Source organism: Mus pahari, chromosome 4 (assembly GCF_900095145.1).
Source record: "Mus pahari chromosome 4, PAHARI_EIJ_v1.1, whole genome shotgun sequence".
NCBI classification, from domain to species: domain Eukaryota; kingdom Metazoa; phylum Chordata; class Mammalia; order Rodentia; family Muridae; genus Mus; species Mus pahari.
The window spans coordinates 105,231,347-105,247,116 of NC_034593.1; the positions used below are offsets into that span (position 1 = coordinate 105,231,347).

The window sequence follows — 15,770 nt, forward strand, 5'->3', positions numbered from 1 at the left end:
AATCACCCTGACTGAGTAGCAATCACCCTGACTGAGTAGTAATCACCCTGACCGAGTAGTGATCACCCTGACTGAGTAGAGTTCTGCCCCAGTAGGGAGTTCCCTGGCTGAGTAGAATTCTGTCCAAGTAGGGAGTTCCCTGGCTTTTATCTGCTTGCCTTTCTCCCAGCTACCCAGCCTCTGTAAATAACTCAAGGCCTCAAGTGTTAGATTTGGCAAAGGCATAAGAACTTTTTTTCTGCTCATCTTTTCAGAACCCTGACAAAGACCCTCAACTTCATTATTTACTTACGCATTTGGCAGGTCCAGGGCCTTCCTGTGTGCTGACAGTGAGAAGCCGAAACTCTGGGCAGATCCTGCCCAACTTTCCATGCTTTTATATGCCACCCTCAATGGTCACGGACATGTAAATTCTACATTTCCCATTGTTTCTGAAGAGATTTGTATCTATTTATATATGCACACAAATTTGTATACTATATATGTGTGTTATCCCTAGCACCACATTTTCAATATGTGTAGTAGTTTATTTTGGTAATTGTATGGGTGGAATGTGTGTGTTTGTGTGCATGTGTGTATGTGTAGCAGGATATTTGATTACACCTGAGATGGTGTTGTTTACTGAAAAAACTGTTTCTAGTTGTGTCTGGCTCAGCCCTTAGTACACACCTTTAATCCCAAACAATGAAGGTAAGTCTTGTGGAAGGAAGCACCCATATTTGAAGGTGTTGTCTAACTGAGTGGTTGTTAAAGTGATGAATCATGGAAAGATTTGACGGAATAGGATATGCCCAACTCTATGAGAGAGGGAAAAAGAGGCCACTTAAGAGAACACCACAGAGAAGAGAGAAAAAGAAAAAGGGGGAATGGAGGCAGTTTTACTGGGACAGTTTTACAGAGCCAGGATACAGAAAGAACAAGCTAGGCACGGGTGAAGACAGAACGAGCCGGAGAAGGAGCCAGAAGATTAGAACAGACTGCCAGAGTTAGAATGAGGCCAAACAGAGCCATTCAGAAAAGGCTGAGAGGAAAGCCAGATTCAGTCAGTGAGGTTGGAGACGAGTTTGAGTCAGAACAGGTGAGTGATCCAGCGAGCCACAGATCAGAAAGAACGGGAAAGGGTGAGCTTATTCAGCAGTGAGTCTCAGAGGCTGAGAACATTCTAGGCCTGGATTAGAGTGTAGAGGCTGAAAGCTTCCAGGACCAGGCCTAGGCTAGCAGATGGAGGCAGCAAGCCTCAGAAACAACAATTACTTCAGGCGAACACAAGAGACTTTTAAGTGTGTGTGTGTGTGTGTGTGTGTGTGTGTGGTGTTCATGTGTATGGTATGTGTGATGTGTATGTGGTGTGTATGATGTGTATATGTATGTGTGTGTGTGTGTGTGTGTGTGTAGGGTGGTGCTGAAGATAAAACCCAGGGCCTCACACATGGAGGCTGCCCTTCTTCCACTAAGCTTACTCTGTTCAAGCAAAGATTTGCAGTTGTTGTTGTTGTTGTTGTTGTTGTTTTTGTTTTCCGAGACAGGGTTTCTCTGTGTAGCCCTGGCTGTCCTGGAACTCACTTTGTAGGCCAGGCTGGCCTCAAACTCAGAAATCCGCCTGCCTCTGCCTCCCAAGTGCTGGGATTAAAGGCGTGTGCCACCACTGCACCCCGCTAAGACTTGCACTTTCTAACCCTAATCACTTGGTACTTCCCAGAGGAAGTAGGGGCCCTTCAGGAGGAACAGCAACTTCCTGCTTTGTCCTTTAACCACTTCTCATGAACGTTAGGTCTCTGTGTTTATCAGTTGCAGGTTTTATGGGCTCCTGTTTGTTTGTGTAAAGATTTATTTATTTATTTTATGTATGTGAGTACACTGTAGCTGTGCAGATGGTTGTGAGCCTTCATGTGGTTGTTGGGAATTGAATGTAGGACCTCTGCTCACTCCAGTCAACCCTGCTTGCTCAGGTCCAAAGATTTATTTATTAGTATAAATAAGTACACTGTAGCTGTCTTCAGACACACCAGAAGAGGGCGTCAGATCTCATTACGAGATGGTTGTGAGCCACCGTGTGGTTGCTGGAATTTGAACTCAGGACCTTCAGAAGAGCAGTCGGTGCTCTTAACCACTGAGCCATCTCTCCAGCCCCGTTTGTTTGTTTTTAAGAAAGGAATTGAATGTGTAACTCTGGCTGTCCTGGAACTCACTTCGTTGTGACCATTTATTGAGAAAGTGTTTTGTGCCAGGCACTGTCCTAGGAACACATCAGTACACAAATAAGAGGTCTTTACACTGGTCAGATTAATCACAGTATGGTGTATGTTAAGACCTGCTGTCTTGGTCACTCACCATCCTTTAAAGTTTCTATTACTCTGCTTAATGGAGAGAGGAAAGAAAAGCCTTAGGGATAACTTGGCAGAGCATGATCTGGACGTTTTAGAACTGTTTAGGCATGGAAGTAGTACACGCCTGTAATCCCAGCATCTGGGAGGCAGAGGCAGGCAGATCTCTGAGTTCGAGACCACCCTGGCCTATATATCGAGTTCCAGGGCAGCCAGAACTACATAGTGAGGCCCTGTCTCAAAAGAACAAACTACAATAAGTGGGCCACTTATTGTTATAAACGATCAGGAGCTTCTCAGGAGAGACATCTATAACCCTATCGAAGAACATTAATTGGGAAGTTGGAAAACATAAGTTCTATGGCAGTGCAGTGGGTCTGTGTCTTAAAGTAATTTTTGTAAACTCTTAGAGTTTATGTTTTGTAAAGTTATAAAATGCTGGGGTGGTTTTGTTGTTGCTGTTGTTGTTGTTCTTCTTCTTGTTGTTGATTGGCTGGTTTGGTTGTCTATAGGATGGAATAGTTTCTGCTTCTGCTTGAGAACAAATTCTAATTTTAGAAATAGAAGCAACTATTGGTAATACATATTTAATGAGATCTTTTCCCATTTGTCTTTGAAGTGCTCCAGGGACAGGTTGTTCAGTTCAAACTCTCTGACATCGGGGAAGGGATTCGAGAAGTAACTATTAAAGAATGGTAAGTTAGTCTCAAAGTAACTCTAAGTGAAAATTAACTGAATGTACAAAAAGTAAGACTCAAATTGAAAAACTTCTTTGTTCATATGCTGGTAGCAGAAGTCATTCCACAAATAATTTTCTTCGATGTGATTTATTAATGATTGTTACTTTATTTTATGTATGTGTGTTTTGCCTGCATGTATGTATGTACACCATGTGCATGCTTGATCCCCTCAGAGGTCAAAATGGGGTATAGAGTCCCCTGGAACTGGAGTTACAGATGGTTGTGAGCAACCATATGGTTGCTGGGAATTGAACCCTGTGCCAGTAATGGCTGAGACATCTCTTCAGTCCTTGTTTCTTTCTCTTTAAAACAAAAACAAACCAAAAACCCTTTAACTGTCTATTCTTTACTTCAGCTAAAAAAAAAAAAAAAAGAGATTGATTTCTAAGAGATGGTGAGTTGATATAAAACCAGGGCAGCACAACAATCAGATCCAGTGCCCTGAGCCTGCAAACTAGACGCACCACCTCTGAGTTACACCCAGCCCACTTGGAAGAATCTAATATGTGAACTCGTATGTTCCTTCCTAATGTTTTCGAATGATCCTGTCGTCTAACTCTCTACAATCAACCTGGCCTGGTCTGTGGTGCCTGGCGAGGAAAGCCTTGCCTGTAGGTTTTCAAGATGAATTTACCTGAAAGACACAAATCAAAAAATTCTCCTGGAAACCTAAAAATGTAGGACTGGAGAAATGGCTCAGTGGATGGGAGTGTGGGCTGCTCTTCCAGAGGTCCTGAGTTCAGTTCCCAGCTACTGCATTTGGCAGCTCACAACTGCCTGTAACTTCCTCTAGGGAGATCTGCCTCTGGCCTCAGCAGGAAACGACACAAGTACCCTCATACTTACGTGCCCCCCATAATTAAAACAAAAACTTAAAAAAATTATATAATATAGATGGATACATATATGCATGCATGCACATGTACACTCATACATGCATACATACAACCATGCATACACTCATACATATATGCTTGATACAAAAGGCAGAAACCCTCTACTGCCTTTTGACATTCTCTACCCTTTTGTGTCTTTCATCTTCTGGGAAAAGATGCCTCTTGGCACTGCATTGAGTTTTAAAGGAGTTTAGAAACAGCGGTTATGATGACTAATAGATTTCTCCCCCACTGTAATTTTTTATTTTTTTCTCTTCAGGATAGGATTTTGCACTATAGCCCAAGCTAGCCTCAAACTTGTCATCCTTCTGCCTCAGCCTCCTGTGACCTCAGTGCTGGGTTACTCATTATGTGCCACTGCTCTGGGCTCAAATACTCCTTAAAGACCCGGACTGAGGCCGGCGAATGTCGTTTCTCTCTGCTTTGTAAGCAGAGGATGTTAGTAAGCAGCCTTCCTTACAGGTGTCTTGCCTGGCACTCTGTGGCTCACCTGTCCTCTGCGGAGCCACTGTCTCTCAACTACCCCGCCTTAAGAAAACTTTTAGACTCACTTATTTTACTCAACATGTTTGCCTAAATGTATGTGTGTGCACCACATCCCTGATACCCAGAGATAACAGGATGCTGCCGCTCTCTCTACACCCTTATGTAGAGTCAGGTAACAGTCATGACTGTCCCAACTCACAGTGGCCGCTCACATGATTAAAATGCAATATCTTGAAAATGTCACACACTCTCAAGGACTGTGTACATTTGACTTGTTGATGCTTTGCTTCAAGACCAATTTTAACACTTCATACCTTCTATCTTATTAAATTTTGTAGATTTACATGCATAGTAAAGGGGTTAAGGCTCTTAGAAGAGGAAATTTTTTTTCCCTCATGAGAATCTTAAGGCCAGGCCTGGCTTTCCCAGCTTCTTTGAAGTGTGAGGCTGGAGGATCTCAAGTTGAGGTAAGCCTGCACTACACAGAGAGAATCTGCCCCCTCACTCCAAATTCAATTGTTTTTTTATCTTTTATTTTTGAGATGGGGGCATTTCAATACATAGCTTGGCTGGCCTTGAACTTGTGATCCTTCTGCCTCATCTCCTGAGTGACAGGACCCAGTGTGCATACCATGCCTGGCTACAACTTTCCTAAAGTGACAAACATGTCACAAATTTCCCATGAGGTCTTTAGGAATTAAGAGCTTTCTTGTGTTTGTTCTCTAACTTAATATTTACAAGTGACTCAAGAAAAATATGTGCATTATATTATACTTAGAAAATGCTAAAAATAGGATTTTATCTGTAGACTAGTGTGCCCTACACTTGTAATCCCAGCACTTGGGAGTCTAAGGCAAGAGGATGACTCTGAGTTTGAGTCCAGCCTCTGATACACCATGGGACCCTGGAGAGAGAGAGAGAGCATTATATCCATACAGTTGGATCACTTAAACAAATCCATTCTGCTAATGTTTGCTCTTTTTTGTAGTTTTAAACTGTAGTGTTTAAACCATGTATATTTTATGTAATTACTGATATGGTAAGATTTTCATCTGCCATTTTGTTGACATTTCTTGTGCTTAAGTAGTTTTTCCATCACCATCTTCTTTCATGTCAACTAAATATTCCAAGTGTGCTGTTTGAACTCTCCTTTTAACTTATCTATCATTACTTCTAGTCATTCTTTATTTCTTCATGTGGATTTGAGTTAGTATTCAGTGGTTTTTATTTCAGCCTGAAGGATTCTTAGTATTTCTTGAAAGCTGAATGTGTTAGTCACTAGTTTTATCTGTTTTACTTCTGGAAAGACATTAATTATTCCTAAAGATTTAATTTTTGTGTGTATGTGTGTATGTGTGTATGTGTGTGGTGTGTGTGTGTGTGTGTGTGTGTATGTACTTGCCTGTGCACACGCACATGCACAGGTGCCCTCAGAGTCAGTGTCATAAAAGACCTCAGGAGCTGGAGTGCCAGGTGACCATGAACCACCTGATTGATGTAGGAGCCAGGAACCAGACCTGGGCCCTCTGCAAGAGCAGCATGTGCTCCTAACCAGTGGGCCGCAGCTACAGCCTCTAATGCAATATTCTCAGGGGTGGTCTTTTCATCCACTCACTCACGGAATAAATCATCTCTCTACCTTCTGGAATTCTTGTTTGCTGATTAAAAAAACACCTGTTAATCTCAGGTGCCTTCCCAATAAAGATGAGTGATTGTTATCCTGATTTCTAGATTCTTTTTGTCATTTCAATGTGTGTGTGCTGTTGCTATCTTCAAGTTCATCTTTGGAATGAACTCAACTTCTTGCATATGCACATCAATTTTCAAGCCAGGATTTATTTTATTTATTTATTTTTCATTGGTTTATTCAACTTGATTGAAGAAAAGTAAATCAATTACTAGGAGAGCTATTAGTTGATCACTCATCCATTGACAACTCACATCATTTATTCAGTGCTACATTAAACAGTATTGGAAGATAGATTAACTAATAGCTCCAAGCCTTCTAAAAATTTAAATGAAAATTACAAAATGTTTTGAGACCCTATTTTGGAATACAAAGGGTGTTTGACTTCCAATTTCCATTTTCTGTAGAACAAGAACAATTGACATGCATAAAATACATCACATTTTCTGTTCTGCTGATGCTATAATTCAATACCAATTCTCCAGCCACATCAATTATGAGCATAAAGTATATCATGTAATCTCAAATCTCTAACAATGGGCGGTTTAAACAAGAATTGATGCTGCTAGAATAATGCTGCTTCCTTTGATGTGACAGCTGAGCATCCATCTCCCTCCCCCTCAGATGGCTTCTTCAGCATGGTAGAACAGTAAGGATTGGTTTGATCTCATAACCAAGTTAGAGTGAAGACGTTGGCCACATCATACACATGCTCCAGTTTTTAAAAAAAATTTCTGAATCTTGGGCAACTGTTCTCTGTAACTACTTTACAGTTTCTAGAAGCAGTTGTTGTCCAAAGCTGGGGGAACTTCAGTCTTCTCAGATGAGCATGTGAATGAATGGAGGGAGGTAAACAAAAAAATAAAATAAAAAAGATGAGGTCTGATAGGGGAGCAGGTGGATAAGAAAGTCAAAAAAGGAACAGTAATTTAAAGTTTACTCCAGCTATAATGCATGTTATTCTGACTGTAAGGTAGCATCACCCGGCATGCTTCTGATACCGTTCCCGAGATTTTCTGTTGTACTTATCTCTGTTGTATAGATCCATGCAATCTCTGGCACTAGGGGGTCATCTGGGTTTGAGTCACATAACAGTGAACAAATGGATAAAAGAACTTTAGAAATAGTTAAAACAGGAGACCAATGTGATCTTAGAATATCAAGACAAATGCTGCCATTCCTGTTAATATTTGGATGATTAATTCTTGTTGTAAATGCAACCATAGGTGGTTTGAAGGGGTAGTCTGTAGGAAAATGAATTGTCAAAAAAAATACACCACCTTGATATGGGCTGTCATTAGGTCCCATAATTGTGGCTTGCCAATGAAACATGTCATCTCCAACTGGATCTGCAGAACATTGTGCTGGAGGGTCACGGGCCAAATCACTAAGTTCCTTATTAATCCATTTCAGCACCATAGTCTGTGCTTTTCACCGGGCTCCTCACTATCCCGCTGTGTACTCAAAGGTCCGGCCAAAACTCTTCATTATCCCGGAGGCAGGGATTGTCTTGTCTTCTCACACCTGCTCTGCCAGACACGGGTGCCGCCACTTATCCGTCCTCAGGGCGAGGGTTGAAGGGGAGTGGTTTGCCTCCCTCGTTCAGGCCAAGTAGACATGCCACCCTCTTGCCTTCTCATGCCTGGTGTTGAACTTTGGAAGGAGCATTGTCAGCCCAAATGGGAAAATTTCATTTAAACTATTTATTCACAGACTTAGTATATTAAAGAGTTTATTTTGTTTTGTGTTTGTTTGTTTGTGTAGGTACTTAATAGTATCATTTCTAGCGCCCTTTTCAATCATCCTTATCTTTACTGTACCTCTCTCCTGCTTTTGTCTTTCTCTCCTTCCCACCTCCCTAGTTCGTGCCGCTCATCTTTCCAGTTTCCCCAATCAGATCCTGTGTGCCCTGCGGTCCTCCTCTCTGTTGCTCCTGACTCTCCCGACCTAGCAATGGTCCCTTTCTGTCTTGTGTGTTTCTGTAGTTTTCCAGAATATGTGCTCACATCTAAAGAGTTGGGGCTTGGAGCCTCAGATCAAAGACAGCGTGATGTCTGTATTTCTGGGTCTAGTTCCACCCACTTACCTGCAAAGTCCAAGGTTTCATTTCTCTTTGCTGCTAGCAGTGTTCCAGGTGTATGTTATGTTGCATTTCCCTTGTCCTTTCGTCAGCTGAAAGACATTCGGGCTGTTTCCATTTCCCGGCTATTGGTGAACAGCAGTGGTCAGTAAGAACCGTGCCGAGCAAGTATCTGGGAAGGGGATGTGCGGCTCCTCTGGGCAGAGGCCAGCAAGTAGTATGGTGGGCTCAGACGGTGTAGACTTAGTCTAGCTTTTTGAGAATTCTCCACAGATGTGAGATTGCCAGAGTGGCCTAACCAGTTTGCCATCCCACCAAAAGTGAGGGAGGGTCCCCTTGCCCACACTCCTAGTGTTCCTTGTCACTTGTGTTGCTGATCTTTGTCACTGTGACTTGGGTAAGATGAGTCCTCAAAGTTGTTTTGATTTGTATTTTCCTAATTGCTATGGGAAATGAACGTTTTTTTGAAATATTTTTCAGCTTTTTGTTTTTTTCTCTCTTTAAAGAACTCTCTGTTTAGGTCCCAGCCCCACCTCCCCCACCCCCACTCCCACCCCTCCCTTTTTAATGAGTTTTGTCTTCTTGACTGTTTGTTTCTTGAGTTCTTTATGTGTTTGGGATATTAATCCCCCATCAGATGTGTAGTTGGCAGAGATTCTCTCCCGCTCTGTGGGCTTCCTCGTCACCCAGCTGACTGTGAGGTGTGCAGAAGCCTTTTGTCCTATGAAGTCCCCTTGTCCCATGTTGGCTTTCCTACACCTGTTTCATGCAAGCTATTACCTGTGCTTTCTTCTGGCAGTTTCAGGTTTAACATTTAGGTCATTATTTCTTAAAATAGTCCTTCCTCCCTCCCTCCCTCCTTCCTTCCTTTCTTTTTTCTTTTTTCAGACAGTGTCTCACCATGTATTCATGATCCTTCTGACTCAGCCATCTGTGTGCTGGGGCCACAGGTCTGTGCGACCATGCTCAGCTTCTTGAACTGTCATTCTGACCCTCTGTCCTTCCTTTCCTCCTGAGACCCCAGCATGTGTGTTAGTGTGCACTATGACATTGTCTCGGAGGTCTCAACTGACTGATCCACAGATTCGCTGATTCCTTCCTCTACCAAAGAGAATCTGCTGTTCAGCCCTTCTGATACATTTCTGTCTTACTCAGTCTTTAACTGCAGAATTTGGTGTCTTTTGTCAGGTATCCTTCGGCCACTTTGTTGCTATTTTCTATTTGACTGGACATCATTTTCCCAGTCTTCCTTCAGTTTGGGAGCATTATCTTTGTTTTTTAAGACTGTGCTGGACTAGGCAAAAAGCGTTTGGCATTCGGGCAAGTGAAAATCACAAAGGATGCCTGCTGCCGACATCACCCCATCCTTGTCGTCACTGTTATTTACTTCTAAAACCAGTGTTCATTCTTGAAGTCTGATCAGAAGCTAATACAGGTTGAATATGATTTTTCTGAGATGTTTAGGACCAAAACTGCTTTAGGTTTTGTACGGTGGGTTACAGAATTCTTGCTTAGGCCTCACCACTTGAGCATCCAGAGTCAAAGGTTTTGAGCATTGTTGGGGCAGAAAAAAAATCTCAGATTTTGTATTTTCTAATTAGGGATGCTCATTACATAGTATTATAAAACGAGGAAATACCACTCAAATGCAATGTTTTAAAAACTTATTTAACAGGAATGGAGAGATGGTTCAGCAGTTATGAGCACTGGCTGCTGTTCTTCTAAAGGATGTGGGTTCAGTTCCCAACACCTACATGATAGCTCACAACTGTCTGTAACTCCCCTTCTAGGGGATCTGACACCCTCATACAGGCATACAAACAGGTAAGACACCCATGTACATAAATTAAAAAAAAAATTTGTTTAGGGGAGCCAGAGAGATGGCTCAGGGGTTAAGAGTACTGCCTGCTCTTCCAGAGGACCTATGTTCAATTCTCAGCACCCAAATGGAACTGTCTGTAACTCCAGTTCCAGGGGATCTGACACTCTCATACAGACATACATGCAGGCAAAACACCAATTCATATAAAATAAGAATAAACAAATCACTTTAAAAAAAAAAGAACTTATGTACCTGAATGTGTAATTAAACCTTGAGATAAAGGGTTTAGTTTTGTTTTTAATTTTATCATTTGTTAGGGGTTCGTCTGAAAGCCTTTTCATCTCTTCTAAAATATTTCTCAGGCATCTGGTCATCAGTGCGGCACTAGATGGCTTAGATGTAACTCCGAGTGGCATTTACACAAGCATGCAAGGATGACTTGTAAATATGTCTGTGTCTCTCTCTTCTAGGTATGTAAAAGAAGGAGATACGGTGTCTCAGTTTGACAGCATCTGTGAAGTTCAAAGTGACAAGGCCTCTGTCACCATCACCAGCCGTTACGATGGCGTCATTAAGAGGCTCTATTACAATCTAGATGATATCGCTTATGTGGGAAAACCACTGATAGACATTGAGACAGAAGCTTTAAAAGGTGAGCATGTCTGGCCACATTCATTGCTGCTTTCCTTTTGTTGCTGAATCCCAGTATAAAACAGTCCCTGCCCGGCATGGTGAGGTGGAGGCAGGAAGATTGTGAGTTCGAAGCCAGCTTAGGCTACATAGCGAGTTTAAAGCTGTCCTTAGCTACAGAGAAACTCTGTCCCAAATAGGATAATTCTAAGTTATGAAATCTGGGTTGAGGATTTAGAACGGAAAATTAGGAAATTGGAAAAGATTTTCCATGATACCTGATTATCTTTCAATCCAATACCACAGCAAAAACCTGTACAGTACGACTTCACCTGTCTGATGTCTGCCCTCTGGAAACTTTGATGTTCAGTGAAGCAAGAAGCTCTCTCAGGGACTAGTGACCAAGATCCCGAACATGGATCAGTAAGGGCACAAACTGGAGTCTAGAAAAGCTAAATCTAACGTAGTAGGATAGCAGTTTCAGTGTCTCAGATCTGGAGTCCTCCCTGCCTTAGCCTCTGTGCAGATGGCCAGTGGTGACACGTTACAGCAGGACTTTGTGTAGGAGCAGGCATCACCTCTGAGACCCAAGAGTGGAGGGAGATCTCTAGGGTTGCAGGAGAGAGAGCACACCTGTGATGACCTAAGGACGACTCACTCAGCCACAACCTTAAAAATTCCACGGCACATCTCAGTGTTGCCCTGCTTCCCATCTGAGCAATCCAGAGTTAATCATAGACGAATAACTGTGAAGAGAGAGAGAGAGAGAGAGAGAGAGAGAGTGTGTGTGTGTGTGTGTGTGTGTGTGTGTGAGCCTGCATGTTGAGGTTGATCTGATGTCTTCCTCTATCACTTCCCACCTTATCTGAGGACCGTGTCTCACTGAAACTGGGGCTCATCAGTTCAGTCCTGCTTACTAGCAATGAACTCCAGATAGGTTTGCTCCCCCACCTTCCCCCTCAGTGCTGGGGACACTGACACACACTGCAGCACCTGACATTTATGGGGTGCTGAGGAGCCAAACTCAGGTCCTTATGTGTGCATGACAAGCGCTTTACTGTCGAAGCCCTCTGGCCAACCCCGCCACTAAGCTTTTAAAGAGATGTTTTTAACTGACGTGTCTAACCTTGCTTCCAGATTCAGAGGAAGATGTTGTTGAAACTCCCGCTGTGTCCCATGATGAGCACACTCACCAAGAGATAAAAGGCCAGAAAACACTAGCAACGCCTGCAGTGCGTCGGCTGGCAATGGAAAACAATGTGAGTCTTCTTAAAAGTGAAGTTTGAGACTACATAGAAAGTATACGTTTGTATCTCTGGGAAAAAAAAAAAAAAAGCTCTCTGTGAAATGGTTTAAGCTGGAATTAATGAAAGTGGTTCTACCTGGGAGGGGCAGAGATGGCTGGACTGCTCCCAGAGGACCTGGGTTCCGTCCCCAGGACCGTGGTGAGTGGCTCATAACCACTACCATCAACTCCTGATCTACTGTATCTGATAGCCGCTTCTGGCACCGAACACTTCACACATTTGTGACAAATTCATACAGTCATTTGCGCCAGTAAAGATAAATCTTAAGAAAAAGCACCGGGAAGAAATGGCAGGATAATGTGAATGCAGCACATCGTATTAATTGAATAATGTGGTGCCTTTTTCCTTTCCCAGAGCCCAGTAGCAGTTAACATTTCTTAAATATTTCTAAATACCAGTGTCTTGGGGCTGGGGAGATAAGGCGGCTTAGGCGGTGAAGCGCTTACTGTACAGAGCTGAGCCCTCCAGCACTCACACAAGAAGCTCGGCATGGTGGTGCGCATGTGTGGTTCCAACATTCAGGATGGGGAGCTCACAGGAACCCTGGGGCTCTCTGGCGAGCCAGTCTGGTCTAAGCAAACTTCAGATGAGAGACCCTGCCTCAAACAATAAGCTCTTGAGAAATGACACTAGAGGTTAGGCTCTGACCTCCACGTGCACAGGCTTGGGTGTGATCGTGTACCCGTACTCACATGAACACACACACAGGAACACATCAGTCCAGCACACATGCACACACATGTCGCCTAGAGACACAGCTTAAGAATCTGGGTGCCCGTGATTGGTTTCCTAAAGAAGCAAAAGTCTGTGAAGGGAAGAGAGGACAGCAAAGGAGAGACTTAGGAATGGGACAGGAATGGGTGTGGTAACAAGACTCCTCCAAACCATGCTGGGCTCAGATGGGAGATTTGTGTTGTCTTTGTCCGTCTGGAAGCTACTCAACTCTCCATAACTCCAGCAAAATCCCCCCCCAAAAAAACATCCTCTAAAGAAGAGATGTTTAAGTTGGCGCCTAGCTTCCTGGTTTTCTGTTCATGAGCAATCAGCCCCCTTGTTCTGGGTGTGTGCTGGTGCCGCTCATGGTAGGTGTGCACAGAGGTGAGAGCTTAATCTCCTCAGAGCTGGGAACGGAAAAGGCCACCCACAGTCCCCTTTGATGACACACCCATAGAAACTGGAATATCTCCCCATAGACTCCCAACTCAAAGTTTCCACATTGTCCCAACTCCACTAAATTAAATCAGTCCTTTGTTTTATTTATTTTTATGTTTATGTATGTATGCTTTAAAAAAAAAAAGATAGAATCTTATTATGTGGTCCAAGCTGGCCTCAAATCACTATATAGCCCAGGCTATCTCATAATCTCTATTCCTCTACCTCAGTGTTCAGAGTGCTGGAATTATAGGCAATCCCCACTGTATTCTGCCGAGCACGAACCTTGAATGCAGACCTTGGAGGACATTCCAGATCCAAACTGCAGCCTTTTCTGTGCTGTGTGGTGGCTAACAGGCCTGGCAGCATGACTCCCTGACACAGATAGGAATCTAGATGTCTCAATTAGCCTCACAGATAAGGAGCTACTGTGAAACCTACAGTGGGACGGTTGCCAGCGCAGTCAGTCACACAGCCAACACTGCAGTGAGGCCAGAGTTTACATGGGACTGTTGTCACTTCAGAAGCACTGGTGCCACACAGCAGCCTTCCCATCCATTATCTCCAGCTTGTGCCTGCCAGGCCCCAGACACGGCAGCTCAGATGCTTACACCAGCCCTCCAGGGTATCTGGATCCTCACTGAGCTGGTGAGAAAGGACAAGGGAGGTGTTTTAACTTGTCCAAGCCCAAAGTACGTGGCAGGCCTGGGGCACTGAGGCGAGTTCTCACCACTCGGCTGTGATGCAGAGAATTTCTGAGAGAAGTAGTTGTTATCGTGGGTGGAAAAGAACCCAAAAGTTTGTATTGTGCACATGTGTAATTGAGCTGTGGAAGTGTCGGGACAGTTCTGCTTGTGGGAGGACACTGTGATGTGTTTTGCCTTGTGTGCTCAAGAGTAGATGGTCCACAAACTGATTTACACCCCAGCTTGTGTTAAGGGGAGTTTTAAATAGAGGCTATGTATCTTAGGCTCAGCTGGCACTTCCTACTGTAGCTCAGTCTGGCCTTAAATTCACAATCCTCCTGCCTCTGCTTCCTAAATGGTAAGATTGTAAGCCTGGGTTACCACACCTGGCTTCTCTGTGGCATCTCTTTACATTCATTTTTTGTTTTTGTTTTTTATTTTTTAATTTATTCTTCTCATTCAGTCCATCCCTATCACAATTTCCCCTCCCAGTCCATGGTGTCGCCCAAACCCCCAGCCCAGATCCACTCCTCATTTCCCTTCAGAAAAGTGCAGGCCTCTCAGAGACATCAACCGAGCACATCGTAACAAAACACCCTAAGCCAAGGGACAAACCCTCACGTCAGGGTTCGGCAAGGCAGCCCAGTAGGAGGAAAAGAGTCCCTGGCACAGGGAGAAGAGTCAGAGACACGCCCATTCCCACTGTTAGGATTCTCACAGGAATACCAAGCTTACAACCCAATCATATGCAGAGGACTGGTGCGGATCACGCGGGCTCTGTGACTGTTTCTTCCATCTCTATGAGTTCCTGTGAGCCCGGCCTACTTGGTTCTGTGGGCTGTATCCTCCTGGTGTCCTTGACCCCTCTGGCTCCTACACTTTTCCTTTCTATCTTCTGTGAGGTTTCCCTAGTTCCCAGAGGAGGGATCTGGTGGAGAGCTCCAAGTTGGGCTCTCTTTCCACCTCGTGTGTGGCTGTGGTCTCTGCACCCACTCCTGTCTTAGTCAGAGGAAGCCTCTGCGATGACACTGGGCTAGGCACCTGTCTTAGGCAGGGTTTCTGTTTCTGCACAAACATCATGACCAAGAAGCAGTTGGGGAGGAAAGGGTTTATTCAGCTTACACTTCCACATTGCTGGTGATCACTAAAGGAAGTCAGGACTGGAACTCAAGCAGGTCAGGAACCAGGAGCAGATGCAGAGGTCATGGAGGGATGTTCCTTACTGGCTTGCTTCCCCTGGCTTGCTCAGCTTGCTCTCTTATAGAACACAGGACTACCAGCCCAGGGGTGGCACCACCCACAATGGATCTTCCCATCTTGGTCACTAATTGAGAAAATGCCTTACAGCTGGATCTCATGGAGGCATTTCCTCAAGGGAGGCTCCTTTCTCTGTGATAACTCCATCTTGTGTCAAGTTGACGCACAAAACCACCCAATACAGCAACCGATAACATTCATATCTTTAAAAAAAAAATCAATATATGTTAATTATACAAAGTAGTGAGTTTCATTAATAAGCAATAAGAATTATATGAGAAGGAATGTCAGAGATGACCCAATGGTAAAGATCACCTGCTACAACAGAGAACCCAGCGTTTATTCACAAAACCTACATGTCAGCCAACAGCTGGCTGTAACTCTGGTCCGAGGGGATGTGGGCCATACCTCAGGAGGCAGAGGCAGGTGGATCTCTGTGAGTTCAAGGCCATACTCACCTACACAGTAAGTTCTAGACCAGCCAGGACTATTCAGAGAGACCCGTCTTTTTTAAGAAAAAGAAAAAGAAAAAAAGAGACAAAGAATTATGGGGAGATTTAGAGACTTTGGAGATTTTAAATGGACAAATGAACAACAGTGTGTATAAAAGTAACAACTGCTTACACAGAGATCCTGAGGAAAATTTTTTACATATATATATATATATATATATATATATATATATATATATATATATATATAT

General features: G+C 43.6%; 1 protein-coding gene and 1 pseudogene across 3 annotated transcripts in view; one reads left to right on the forward strand and one right to left on the reverse strand.

Annotated features, from left to right (window-relative positions):
* Positions 1-15,770, forward strand: part of Dbt (dihydrolipoamide branched chain transacylase E2) — a 34,832-nt gene that overhangs the window by 7,850 nt on the left and 11,212 nt on the right. For both annotated transcript variants that reach the window (XM_021196052.2, XM_029538061.1), the window contains exons 3-5: positions 2,944-3,019; positions 10,506-10,687; positions 11,803-11,924. In XM_021196052.2, the coding sequence (XP_021051711.1) occupies positions 2,944-3,019; positions 10,506-10,687; positions 11,803-11,924 (380 nt within the window). The remainder of the gene's footprint in view (positions 1-2,943; positions 3,020-10,505; positions 10,688-11,802; positions 11,925-15,770) is intronic.
* On the reverse strand, positions 7,113-7,593 carry LOC110320131 (annotated as a pseudogene). Its single transcript, XR_002380445.2, has one exon. The product of XR_002380445.2 is annotated as a ubiquitin-conjugating enzyme E2 D3 pseudogene (transcript).